This window comes from Podarcis filfolensis (assembly GCF_964270895.1).
Source record: "Podarcis filfolensis genome assembly, chromosome: 15".
In the NCBI taxonomy this organism is placed as follows: domain Eukaryota; kingdom Metazoa; phylum Chordata; class Lepidosauria; order Squamata; family Lacertidae; genus Podarcis; species Podarcis filfolensis.
The window spans coordinates 4,519,117-4,533,130 of record NC_139618.1 but is presented as its reverse complement, the minus strand read 5'-3'; the positions used below and the strand labels follow the sequence as shown (position 1 = coordinate 4,533,130).

The 14,014-nt window shown below is 45.6% G+C and overlaps 1 protein-coding gene across 2 annotated transcripts in view; it reads right to left on the bottom strand.

Moving 5' to 3' along the window:
• The window catches only part of CLTC (clathrin heavy chain), a 74,437-nt gene that overhangs the window by 44,693 nt on the left and 15,730 nt on the right, over positions 1-14,014 (bottom strand). For both annotated transcript variants that reach the window (XM_083587378.1, XM_083587377.1), the window contains exon 2: positions 3,029-3,236. In XM_083587378.1, coding sequence (XP_083443504.1) covers positions 3,029-3,236 — 208 coding nt within the window. The remainder of the gene's footprint in view (positions 1-3,028; positions 3,237-14,014) is intronic.

The following is a 14,014-nucleotide window of genomic DNA, read 5'->3' as shown; positions in this document are numbered from 1 at the left end:
TCAAGGTTGGGAAGTAGAGAGGAGAAGCTAGCATTATCTCCCAGCCCAGCCATGACAACGCCGCAATTGTTTCACACCTCCCGCTCTGAGAACTAGAATTGCGCCAGGCAGAAAAGATTCATGGGTGTCATTAGAAGCAAAGACATTGGAGGGGGGCATTATTCCATTTAAACAGCTAGGGGAGAAAGCTGTGTGTATTTCCCTCCTAAAGTTGTGTGTGTGTGTGTTGTTTTTTTATTACACAATCCAGAGGAACACAAAAGCACAGAAGCTATGCAGGCCAGACTTTCAAAGCAATTAAAGAACTACGTTTCGGGGCTGAAGGATATGAGTCAACCATCCACCAAGGGTCACCCATTTGCTCTGAGCTGGGCTTGGGTTGATGGTTAGTCTTCAAGACAACAGGTTAGGCTTGTTTCCTTGGGGTTTTTTTTTTTAAAAAGTGGCAAGGATGGGTGAGGGGACAGAACCAGGACTAGTTCAGTCAGTATTCCTTTCACTATGCAAACTTGGATTTAGAGATTGGGGTTGGTAATCCAAGATAACATCTATTGGACAGCCAGGCTACGGCTTCAGTTTCGCCCCACACGGAGCACATGAAAAGCAAAAAATAATACAGCCAGATATGGAATTGTAAGAGTCTCAGTCCTGTTTATAAAAAGCTTTATGCATATCCAAGTTTACTGCTTCCAACCAAGTGCATCTCTACAGCTCCAAGTAAAGATGCTGCAGGTACAAGCATTTCGGGAATAGGGTTTTGTTTTTTGTTTTTTTTCAAAGAAAGAAAGAGGAGCTTTGAGAACAAGACTCCACAGCAGACAGAATATATAGGTCCTTGTCTACTCCTCCACCTTAATTATTCAGAGATGTGCCCCCGCTAAGCCTTTAAGCTGGTAAGCCTTTTGCATTCTCTTTTCATAAAACAGGACAAACACAAATACAATCTGAAACGGAGGTAACTCACCATCTGCACACACAAGAAAGCATTAGAAAGTGTGACAAAAATAGTGATACAACATTAAAGCCATCAGAAGAAAAAAAGAGGAAGCTATTGTAATGAGACAGTTGAGAGCTTACGTTTCTCCAGCAAATAAAAGAAATGAGGCAATACGCTGTCTTTTGGGGAGGGCAGATGAGCAGTGCTTTTTAAAAATAAAACAAAATAAACTTTGACCGTTTTGAGCAAAGGTGACTAGGCAGTTCGCATCCGGCACAAAGGCTTGTTCAAGTTGGGACTTGTAAACCTAGGTAAGTTATATTTACCAATTTCTTGTGTAACAAGGGGGATACTATAACATTGTTTTGCCCTGTCTTTGAAAACTATGCCACAGGAGAGCTGGAACGTGGGAAACAGGCAAGGAAATTGGTGCTGCCTGTTAGGAGGAGGAGGTGAAGGACCACGGCTGAGTGGTAGATCATCAGCTTTGCCTGCAGAAGGTCCCAGGCTTTATCCCCAGCATCTACAGCTGGGCTGGAAAAGGCTCCCTGCCTGAAACCTTGGAAAACTGGCAGTAAGTCAGCATTGAGAATACTGACCTAGACAGACCAATGGTCTGACTTGAGAGAAGGTAGCTTCCTATGTTCCTTATTAACTTGCTTAAGAGAACAAATGGGGTCCCTTTGCTAATATTCTTACTCTGATTTTTCTAAAAAATGATTGCAAGGTTTTCTTTAAAAAATAAAAAGTGATAGTGACTCCTGGTTTGAAAGACACACTAAGCCAAACCTTGGGCTTAGATCTGCTCATCACAAGAGCAAATGGGCCAAGGAAGCGCAAATCAGCTGCGAGCTCCTCTCCAGGAAGGAGCTCACATTTGCACATTCCTGGTGAGCGCTAGTCTGGCTTACCGTGTCATGCAAGCCAGGTCACTCATGGTAACAACTGGACCCTGGATGAAATCACAGGGGTAATCACCACCAATAATGAGGTGGGATGCATTTTAACTATGCTATTCTCTTCCCTCTTATTTCCCAGTTGCTAATTATTGTAAGCTCTCTTCAAAACTTTGGTCTTACAGTGCTCTGGAAATGAACACAAGCACCGAGCACGCCAGTTTTCCACATAACCACTAGCAAAGGCACCATGGGAGATCAGGAATTCCAGACAGGCGAGCACATGAAATTCCTTTCCAGGAGAATGAGCAGGCTGGAGCAAACGGCAGTCTGTTCCTCCCTTTGTTAACCTTCCCAGTGTCTATCCTGGCTGTGGAGTAAGTGAAGCCCCTTTCCCCAACACTGACCCATGGTCAATCTTCTGGAAGCCATACCTCCAATTAGGTGCAATCAAAGGTGTGGTGAGAAATGCAGCTCTCAAGGCTGCCTTCCAAAAGACTACCCACTAGCTATTCTACTCAATTTTAAATCTTATAAGTTCATTATTCAACTCAGCATTTAAAAAAAAAAAAAATGTTTAAGGGGGGCTTAAAACCCTTTTGGAACAAATGGCAGCTTACCAGGGGAACCGCAGAAGTGGCAGTAATTTAAACCCTCTTATTTTTAATGACAAACTGGGGGGTTCATGAATCAAACAAAAAACTTTCAGGGAGCTGGGGACAGCCCATGGGTTAGCCACTCTTGTTTAAATCATAAACGAGTTCCTGGGCTGTTCTATTACTTATCTCTCTAAGTCGTTCTGGGCGCCCTTCTTTTGCTAAAAAGCAAAAAAGCCCTGTAAGTAAACTAAGAAGCATGCAACTATTTTTTTTCTTTTTTACTGGCTAGAAACTTTGGGGGCTTAGTAACAAGGCTCGTTTAGTTTAAACAGAGCTTTCGATGAAAGCCATACCGCAAACCAGCCTTATATTGGAAAAAGCCATCAAGGATTTCACTAGCTCATCAACCCTGCTAGTTTGCAATAAATACTGTATATGTTTAGTAACCCACAGCTTCTCATAGTTGTAAGAATAGAAAAAGTAGTAATGACAAAATAGTAAGGGCAACAAAAATCAGTACACCTTTTGAAACTTAAAACACGTTTCTAAAAAGCTCAACTCCAATTCAGAAATACGTTGAGAAAGATTTCCTGTACCTTTCAGGGCAATGACCTTGCTGGCGGGGTTCATGATTGCACTGTCAGCTGAAATTGGCCGGCGAATGGGATTGCTGGGGTCATTCATGTCAATGATGACCACCTGGGCCTGCTCTCCAACTTTCTCTCGTATGCAGATGAACTTGTCAGACTCCATGGTCAGAGTGCTGAAGCCAATGTTGGCCGGGTTAATGCCCAGGTTCTGGAGCTGGAAGGCAAACACACAAGAGAGTTCAAAGTCATTCAATTATTCATAGTCCCATAGCCAACATCTCATAAAAACTCAATAGGGTCTGTAATGCTCTGGGATTAGATTCCAAGCACTGCCATTTGGCCCATTACAGGGAGCCACTAAGAGCTCCATCCTGTATCCCCTTCAGATGTTGGCGAGAACTTCAGACGTTTATGGAATGTACCACAAAGCCACCTATGGCAATGAATAGTCCATAGCAATATGTAGGGCTCTTTCAGACAGCATTCCATTGTTAATGCAATTGCCACCCGTCCCAGTATGCAGGCACAGAAATGCCTCAACACTATAAAACCTAAAGCCATCAATGGAACTCACAATTTAAGTTAAAGTCATGGGTACCACTCCCTAACTCTTTTGCTTACTACACTGTACACCTGTTTCTATCAAAAGGAGCTTTGGTCAAAACAAGCACAAGCTACTGCAGGGGTAGCCAGTACGGTACCTGCAAGATGCTGGACCACAATTTGCATCACCCACAGAATGAAGATACCAGGTCGCTTCCAGAGGCTGACTACCACCAGCATATAACAAACACCCTGCTTGCAGGATTTCACTGGCTGCATCTGTAAATTCAGCTGTGTTGGTACTAACGTATAAGTCCCTATTACAGATCAGGGATACAAACATATTAAGTCCCTATTTTACAGCTGAAGACCAAACTACTTAAGAGACCACCTTATTGCTTATGCACCCAGTAGATTTCTGTACAGGTAACTTGAAACTTAAGCACTTTTAACTTCTGTGATTACTGCTTTGCGCAGGCAGGAATGAATGAATGAATGAATGAATGAATGAATAAATAAATGAATAAATAAATAAATAAATAAATGGAGAGCACAGGAAACCCACTCTCCATTTATTTCCCACCCGCACCATGTGCTTGCCTGGCTTTGTAAAGGAGGAAGGAGAACTCTAGGACCCTGTCAGAGCCCTTGCACCTCCTTCCTGAAGCTGGACAAGCAGCTTTCCATTTTTGGAGGGGGCAGTTCCAGGGAGTTCCTGGCTTTACACAAATTTGCTTATAGCGTGTGACAGCCAAGAACCTAATCCCCATGGAAGATGCAAGTCACTTGCAGTCTCCTGTAAGTTCCAAAAATCTCAGAAGCCCACTATGTAGTAACTCTTAGACTGTCTGCTCCTGTTATGCAGAATAGCATTCCTTTCAAGATCCAAGGTGCCCACTGCTGCACTTTCCGGAAACAGATGTTCCGGCAGGCTTTCCCAGCTGGATAAAAGGGTCTTTGCCATGAGAGTCTATTTTGTTTCGTTTTAGTTTTAATGTATCTGCTGCTTATTTGTGTTTTTAATGTGCATCACCCTAAGGTGGTTACACAGAAGGCAATCAGTGATAATAGCAATAATTCCCCCTGACCAGTGACCCCCCACTGATAGGGGCTGGTGGGAGTTATAAGCAGAAGCATCTGGAGGGCACCATGTTGGCTAACCCAACCTTGTAAAGAATATCTGAACAGGCCTAGGGAACCTGGAGATAAAACTCTTACTTTTAAATTTGTTATTTTGAAATGTATGTACCTTGCCCTGGTGGGTTCTAAAACTGGTAAGTAACAAAATTCCTCAGCCATGATGCTCATTGTGTGATCTTGGGTCAGTCACTACCTCACAGGGTTGTTGTGAGGATAAAATTAGTGGAAGGAGAGACTATACAGCCCTTGGAGTGCAGCTAATAGGGTAGAAAATTGTTGGTTGGTTTGTTTTTTTAGAAAATGCACTGTTAGAAAGTTGAGCAATGGGAAAGGACATAATATTAGTCAGATCTAAAACCAAAGTTGCACCATAAACTTTCCCTAGGAAGCACATTAATGCACACAGCTCTTTAGACGAGCTAAAAACCATAAATTAACCATTTCTTCATCTATTTAAGATCTGTAATCTCCTAACAAGTATTCCATTAAAAACAATTTCCAGGTAAAGTGCTGAATATAGCATTTAACCAACACCAAAAGAACTTTGATGTTTGTTTGTTGTACTGAATGTCAAACACACCCCATATCTAGGACACTGGGGATGGAGGGGGGGGATTCCCAGAAAGCCCACATCACTAGGCAAAATATAAATCTAATCTGCCCATGGCCCCTTTGGAGGTAGGGCTGGATACAAATTTAATAAGCAACACTAAAAATAAAATAATCCTATCTCCCCTTCTAAATACACAGCCACAAAAGAGGCTTTGCTGTGCTCCAGGGCACATTCCCCAGTTCAAATTGCATCCCTTATGTACTGTGCAGGTAAACCTGTAATCCAGTGCACACCTGGTCAGGAGCAACCTCCAATGAACACGAAGATGAAGAGGGTTTTATAGTGCAACGGCATCTAAAACAGTTTCCTCCCAGCCTTAGTGCTGCCCAGATGTTTTGAACTTCAAACTCTCATCCTCCCTGACTGTGGGCCATTGCTGGCTGAGGCTGATGGGAGTTGTTGGAAACCAACAGCATCAGGAAGGCACCAGGTTAGGAGAAGGCTGGTCTAGACCAGGCATAGGCAACCTTCGGCCCTCCAGATGTTTTGGCCTACAACTCCCATGATCCTTAGCTAACAGGACCAGTGGTGAGGGATGATGGGAATTGTAGTCCAAAACATCTGCCTATGCCTGGTCTAGACCATAGTGCTCCACTTCCACACACCAGAATACGACCAAACAGCCATTTCTATTCAGCTCATGAAAACAGCTGCCAGGTCCCAAGGTCTTAAGATGACAGCAAGCCAGTTTTTCTTCAAAGGCATGAACAAAGCATGCAAATTAGTGCCTAGAAAGCTAGGCCAACATGGAAGGGTTTTAAGAGAAGGCTGGGTGCAGAAGTGGGCATTGCAGCAACGCTTGTTGAACAGCCGGAGGAAACGCTGCGGGGGTTACGACACTAAGGCCTCTTCTTCAGCGGCTACTAACTGATTCTTTGAGGGATATGTTTGGCCATGATGTTTGCACCAGTGTGTTGCACCAGCAACTGGCCCTATGGCAAGTGGGATTTGCAGGGAGAGCTAAAAAGGGTTGTGCAACAGAAGCCTCATGTGCCTGATGCAAACAGGGCAACCACCCTGGCCAATTAGTTTGTTGCTTTTTGTTTGCCCAGGTCCCATCTACAAAGAATGCAGGGTCTCCAATTACAGTGGTGCCTCGCAAGAGGAAATTAAGCTTAGCGGCTATTAACGGTTTAGCGGCTATTAACGGCTTAGCGGCTTTAAGAAAACAAGGAAACAAACTCGCAAGAACTCGCAAGACGTTTGGTCTTGCGAAGCAAGCCCATAGGGAAAATCGTCTAGCGAAGCGACGCAAAAACCGAAAAACCCTTTTGTCTTGCGCGTTTTTCGTTTTGCGAGGCATTCGTCTTGCGGGGCACCACTGTAGATAGAGAGAGAAACAGAGCATTATGCACGTGAACGAGTTTCAAGGTCAGCACTGAACTGTAGGAATCTTTTTTTAAAAAAAGTCTTGGAGCCCAATAAATGTGTTGTAGTTCAAGGCCAGCAAGATTGCAAAAGAAAGTTCTACAGAAGCTTCCTTCCTAGTTTTTCATTCCTGCGGGTAAATGTTTCTCCTGCATGGTTTTGGAATTGGGGGGTGGGGCACAATCATTCAGTGAAGCATGGTTGCTGTGGAACAAAACCAGGATAGGAAATATAATTGCTGGTCCTGCTTGCAGAGTGTTGAGAGCCCAAGGTACCTGGGAAAGTAAATGGAGAGTCCCAAAAGGCCTTCTGCTCCAGGGTGTAAAAAGTGGCAGTACTGACACAATGTTATTCAAATGTAATTAAATCGCCTCTGCAACAACTGGAACTAAGCACAAAGGCTTTGGGTGGTGTTAAGTTGTACTTGGGAGCAGACCAACAAAAATCAATGGAACTAACTTGCATATTACTTATTGCATTTATCTCACCGTTCTTTCGAGGAACTTAAGAGGGCATACATGGTTCTCTTCCTCCCCGTTTTCTTTTCACAACAATTCTGAGATGTGGGTTAGGCTGAGAGGCTGTGATTGGCCCAAGGTCACCCAGTGAGTTTTATGGCGGAGCAGGGATTTGAACCCCGGGCTCCCAGGTCCTAATCCAACACTCTATCCACTATGCCACACTGACTCTTGGTCACGTGCATTAATTTCAATGGGCAAAACTTAATTGAATGCCACCCTTAAACTCTGGATGATGATGATGATGATAATGATAATGATAACAATAACAATAATTTATTATTTATACCCCACCCATCTGGCTGGGTTTCCCCAGCCACTCTGGGCAGCTTCCAACCAAATATTATGTAAAACAATACAGCATCAAACATTAAAAACTTCCCTAAACAGAGCCGCCTTCAGTTGTCTTTTAAAAGTAAAATAGTTGCTTATTGCCTTGACATCTGCTGGGAGGGCATTCCACAGGGCAGGCGCCACTACCGAGAAGGCCCTCTGCCTGGTTCTCTGTAACCTCACTTCTCGCAGTGAGGGAACTGCCAGAAGGCCCTGGGTGCTGGACCTCAGTGTCCAGGCTGGACGATGGGGGTGGAGACACTCCTTCAGGTATACAGGACCGAGGCCGTTTAGGGCTTTCAAGGTCAGCACTAACACTTTGAATTGTGCTCGGAAATGTACTGGGAGCCAATGAAGATCTTTCAGGACCAGTGTTATATGGTCTCGGTGGCCACTCCCAGACAATAAAAACAAGTTTTCCCACTGCATACAATGAATGTGTAACCTAACACAAACACATACTCTCTAACATGGACTGCTTCCCCAACAGGTAAGTCCATGTGGAAATGGTCCCCTGAAAGTAAAGGTAAAGGTAAAGGGGCCCCTGACCATTAGGTCCAGCCGTGACCAACTCTGGGGTTGCGGCGCTCATCTCGCTTTATTGGCCAAGGGAGCCAGCGTACAGCTTCCAGGTCATGTGGCCAGCATGACTAAGCTGCTTCTGGCGAACCAGAGCAGCGCACGGAAACACTGCTTACCTTCCCGCCGGAGCGATACCTATTTATCTACTTGCACTTTGACATGCTTTTGAACTGCTAGGTTGGCAGGAGCAGGGACCCAGCAACGGGAGCTCACCCCGTCACGGGGATTTGAACCGCCGACCTTCTGATCAGCAAGTCCTTGGCTCTGCGGTTTAACCCACAGCGCCACCCATGTCCCTCCCCTGAAAGTAGGAATGCATTTATACCCCAACTTTTTCTCCAAGGAGCTCAAAGTTACATACATGGTTCTCCTCATTTAATCCTCATAACAATTCTTTGAGGTATGTTAGTTGAGAGGGAGTGACTGGCCCATGGCCATCCACTCAGTTCTATGGCTGAGTGGGCATTTGAACCCTGGTTTCCCAAGTCCTGCTCCAGCACTCTAACCACTACTCCAAGCTGAAGAGACCAAGCTAACACTAACAACATTGCACAAGGGATGGGCAGAGCTCAAGCAAAGCCATTTAAGCAGCAATTACTAAGCAAACCGCATTTTCCTGTTTCGACTTGATTTTCACTTCTGCAGTGTGTTACAGGGAAATTTAAGGAGGCTGTGTGTGTGTCACACACAACTACGCTTCGTTTTCAACAGCAACATGTTTGAGCCGCACTGTTATATCTTATAACGGAGAGACTGAGTCAAATCCCTGTTTAACCAGCTGGGAAGCTCACGGGTAACCCTGAGCAAGTCACTCTCTGCCCTCTCTACCTCAGGAGTTCTAGAGAGGATGCATATATACTTAACATTTGTATAGTACACACAAGGATCCAAAGAATTAAAAATGCTTCAAGAGCCCTGGAAAGTAAATTAATATTATCCCCATAATACAGATGTGGAACCCCTCTGAACGCCAGCTGCTGGGAAACACAAGCTTGTGCACTTCTCATTAGGACACCTATCTGACCACTGTGAGACCAGGGTGGTGGATGAGATGTGCTTTTGGCTTGATCCAGAAGGCTCTTATGTTCTTAGATGGGAAGCCATACTCTTGGTCTCAGTCCCCTGAAGGCAGGAATGGGGAACTCTTGGTCCTCCAGATGCTGCTGAACTTCTACTCCTATCAGCCCTCACAAGCATGGTCAGTGGCCAGGAATGATGGGAGCTGCAGCCCAGCAACTTCTGATGGGCCAAAGGTTCCACACACCTGCACTAAGGCCACCTAGGTACAGCATTTGAAACTCCCATTGTTCCAGGCGCATTTTGCGTCAGGGAATTTCATTAGCGTGAACAGTTTCTGAGCTCTGGGCGCAGATTAAAACTGCAGAGTGGAAGGAAAGGAGGACCTTTTTCTGCCTCCCCACTTCCAGCTACTCTCTGAAGACTGAAGAGACGAGACCCTCTTAAGAATATCAGGGCTAGGACTAGACCATGTGAAAAATGAACATATTTTAGCTGCAGTTCGTTCATTTTCAGCTATGTATTCTTGTTGCACCCATAACCTAGGTTTAAGGTGCCACAGCTCCTAGCATTCATATCTGAATTTCTGCCTAGGTACCTACCCTATGGTAGAGGTGGTAATTCAAACCAGATCTGTACTTCAGTCTTAGTCACTACAGCAGGCCAGCTCTGAGCAGTGGATCAGACTGCCCCAGCCTGATGTCCTCTAGGTGCTGTTGGACTTCAACTCTCATAAGCTCCAGCCAGCATGGCCAATGATCAGGGGTGATGGGAGCTGGAGGAGACCTACAGCAGCTGGAGTGCAGCTAGGTATGGGGAAAGCGAATGAAGGCCATTCTGAGCTCCTTGGGAGGAAATGAGAGACAGCCATGTTTAGCCAGCAAGAGAGCCTGGAACGGTTAGCTCCTCTCTTTTTTTGAAAGGACAGCTCTTCTGCAGAGCTCTTCCCAAGGACTCTGTGCACTTTCAGTTCCTCACTTGTGCAACAGTGTAGTAAACTACCCAGAAAGAATGATTCATTCACAACAGCCAGATAAGGGGGGCAAAGACTGGAAGCAAGAGTTTTGCAAGAGCCAGCCATTTTCACAGACACCTTCAGAAGTATAAAAGTTCTCTATTCTGCTCCTTAAGGTTAGTTCTTGGGGGCGGGGGGCAGTAGATGCTTTTCACAATCTTCACAATCGTTCCTGTGAAAACCTCATGGAACATCAAGAGGGTGTGAATTCCTTGTGTGCCGCCCTGCCTTATTATCAGTGGCATTTCATCCGCCACAATAAAGGCTCCACCTTCCCAATTCAGCTGTGTCCTTCCTTGTAGCCTCCGATAAAGACAGGGTGTGCCACTCCTGTGCTTCTCTTCTGTAATGGCTGCAGAGTTACGTTGTGGAGCCATAGGAGTCCCATGCGAGGCTACACACCGAAGACCCCCACGCCCCACAAAGCCATCCTGTTACTTTCCTCCTTACAACAGATACAGGGAACCTCAAGGTCAGGGGGGCGAATTCGGCCCTTTACGCTTCTCTATGTGGCCCTCAAGGACTCTCCCTATGTCACATCCCCTCATCAGGCCAACACCACCCCAGTCGTACTCTGCATCTGCATCCTCCAGGATGACTACAGTTCTGTGGCTTGAATGTGTCCTTGAACTGTTGCAATGCTTCCTGCTTGCCTGTATGGAGGACAGGGAGCAGTGTGCGTCTGTGTGTAGGGGGTGCCAACATCTCTGGCTTTTGCCTAGCTGGAACGTTACCCACTGTGCAAAGGTAAGAGCCCCAATTACTTCTAGCCCCATCCATTTTGTCTCCAGTGCCACTTCTACCCTTTAGAAGATTTTCTAAAGAGAACTGGGGCCCCCAATTGGGGACCTCTGCTCTACCACAATGCACACATTTCTAAGGCTTACCGGGTTGAAATTTCTCCCTAGATGTAAGTGGGTAGGCCCTAGCACAGAAATGGCAATAGCTCAATTCTGTCCAATGGTGACTGTTCTATTCAAAGCTACACCACATAAAACTCTGATGGGTTTATACTGCAGTACAAATAGCTGTTTAACAAAACAAGAGCTGTATTTGTTCTGCTATCTGGGGGAGAAATTCAAGAACATTCATTGCCTCTGGCGTGGAAGTATGGTTTTTATATAGAACAAGGACTATCGTCGGGGGGGGGGGCGGAATGTATGGCAACGACAAGACAAACCCATCTCAGATCTGCATCACAGGGATAATCATCTGCTGTGCTTCAAGGATATCAAGCCCATTATCAGATTTTTAATAGTCAGGGTGTTTCCGGTGCAGGAGCACCATATCTCTGAAGCAGGGCACCTATAACAGGGGCAGGCGCTAAAAGCTGCATCAGAAAACACATCCGAGTGAGAGGGAAGGTCAAAGTGAATGCGACTTACATGCCACATTTGCTGTGGTTTTGGATCTGCCAGGTTGAAAGATGAAGGGCAGATTTACTGCATTGATATAGTGTTCGTCTCCCATGGTCAAGGCAGCACACATGGTGTGCCTCCCTCCAGCCAATTCTCACAACCTGTAAGGTAGGCGAGGCTGACGGACAGAAGACACCAAGCCATACAGTGAGCCTCCCAGGTTTTCCGTGCCCCCCATCCAACGCGCGACCAGAAGACTCCTTCCCAGCCTCTAACTCTACACCACCTTTTCCTCAGTTCACACAGCAATTCTCGTCAGCCCCCAAATTAAGACTGCTGCAACATTTTAAACACAGTTTCATTCAGATTGCTCATTTCACGTCTTTATGTAAACCGCTTTAGAGGTTTAGATTGTTCTGTTATTAGAGCAATTTATACACCACCTTTCACTGCAAGAATATATATACTGAGGCGGGTTCACAAACAAACAAAAGCTGACTGCAAAACAACAATAAAACTAACTGGAAGATTAAGTGTTTAATAAAACACCACCACACTGTCAGACACTACAGTAGCTAAAAGGGTAAACAATTATACTTTGTATTCCACTGAGAATTAGTTTTATCCTTGCCGGCCCGGGAGGTGGGTAAGTCCCTCTAAGAGGCCGCATCAGTGAGCTTCATACATAGTCTTGCACCAGCTCAAACATGGGTCTACTGGACCTAAGCAGAGCCCATACGAGTCACCACATCAACTAGAACAGAGGTCCACAGGGTTTACCTCGCCTGGGCCGGTTCACTCCAGCGGAGATTCCCTCCGTGGGCTGGAGTGTGAGTGCGTGTGTGTACGCACGCGATTTCTGGCATTTGCGTTGACGCGATTTCTGGCGTCCGCACATGCGCAGACGCGATTTTCAGCGCCATGGAAGCGAGTCCCAGCACTGCACTGCGCCACTTTAGCACAGCACGCGGGGACTCGCCAAGCAGGCGGCTCATTTTGGGGACGGCTCGTGGGCTGGTTAAACAATCCCCGTGGGCTGCTTGTGGCCCATGGGCCTTAGGTTGCCTACCCCTGAACTAGAAGCATGTTGATTTTTATTTTTTTTTAAAGCTAGGCTTCTTAAGAATCTGAGAGCAGCCTCAAAGATCACGCCTCAGGAGCAGTAGAGTAGGCTGCCCACTTTGATATAACACAGAGAGAAGGGAAACTAATTCATGCACTGCTACGCCTTATCTTCCATTTCAGCTCCCCACAAGCGTCTTGTCTACAACTGCGCCGTCAAGTTCTGTTGTAAAGCCACACCTCTGAGAGTAACCATTCACAAGCTATTAGTAATGCACCACTCCCTTCGCTAAATCTACCGTGCCAAACCAGCATTGCTATCCAGGCTCAAATGAAATATGCTGCCTTGAAATGCAACACTGCCTTAACCGTCTTTCGCTTTTTTATATTCTCGCTCATACTTTCAATGTGCTTCATTGACTGACTGACTCCACTTGGCCAAGGACTTGTCTGAGGAAAGTACTGTGTTGCAGAAATTGCCCTGTCCTGGGATTCATCAGATCTGCTACTGAATGTGGTCTGGTGGCAGAAGTGCTTCTGGGGCAGGACTGCTCTTTAGCAAGGGCAAAGCAGTCAGAACCTCCACTCACACAGGCTGTGAATGTAACTTGAACTGTTGCCTGAACTTGCATTTCCCTTCTCCCTCCTGTTCCTTTTTCCTTGTGTGACTGAGACCTTAGGACAGGGACCATCTCAGAACTGGGTTTTTTCTTTTTTGTAAGCTGCTCTAAGAGCCGTTTTGGCTCACAGGGCGGGGTACAATATCTGCCAGGAGTACTACTTTCTATAGACGCACACAATGGTTCTTTAGGCTGAAACAGGTGTGTGGGGAGCATTTAGTCTTCCCAGAGGTTGCTGAACTTTAACTCCCATCAGCCCTAGCAGGGCACAATCAATGGACAGGAATGATGGGAGTTGTAGTTCGGCAACATCTAGAAGGATAAATGTTCCCTGCACTTGTTCTGAAGGAAGAGTATGATTCCTGCACCACCTTTTTTTTTTTTTAAGTTTGGTGTATACACTTTGTTAGCTTCACACAAGTCAATTTATCTGGGGTTTGTTGCAAGTGTGGAATACAAATCACATTATTAAAGAGATCTCATCTGCACCTGTCTCCCATCTCTTCTATTCTCTTTCCCAGCCTTTTAAAGGCTGAACTGGCTACACAAATTTATGGAAATCCATGTTTTATTAATCTCATTGGCTACTTATAACAGGCCAAAGTGTGGCAGATGGTAACAGTTATCTGAGCAAAGACCTAGCTTAGCCACAGCACTTAAGCAACAAAGCAAGGCAGATTTACCTTAATTATAGCCATCTGCTAGAATAAGCAATCCTGTCATTTTTTTGCAGAACCAATGTCAGGAGACACCCTTGGTCAATGGTGTTGGGACAAACAGCTGCAGGCAGCGACTGCAATCCATCACACAGGTGAGCAAGCTG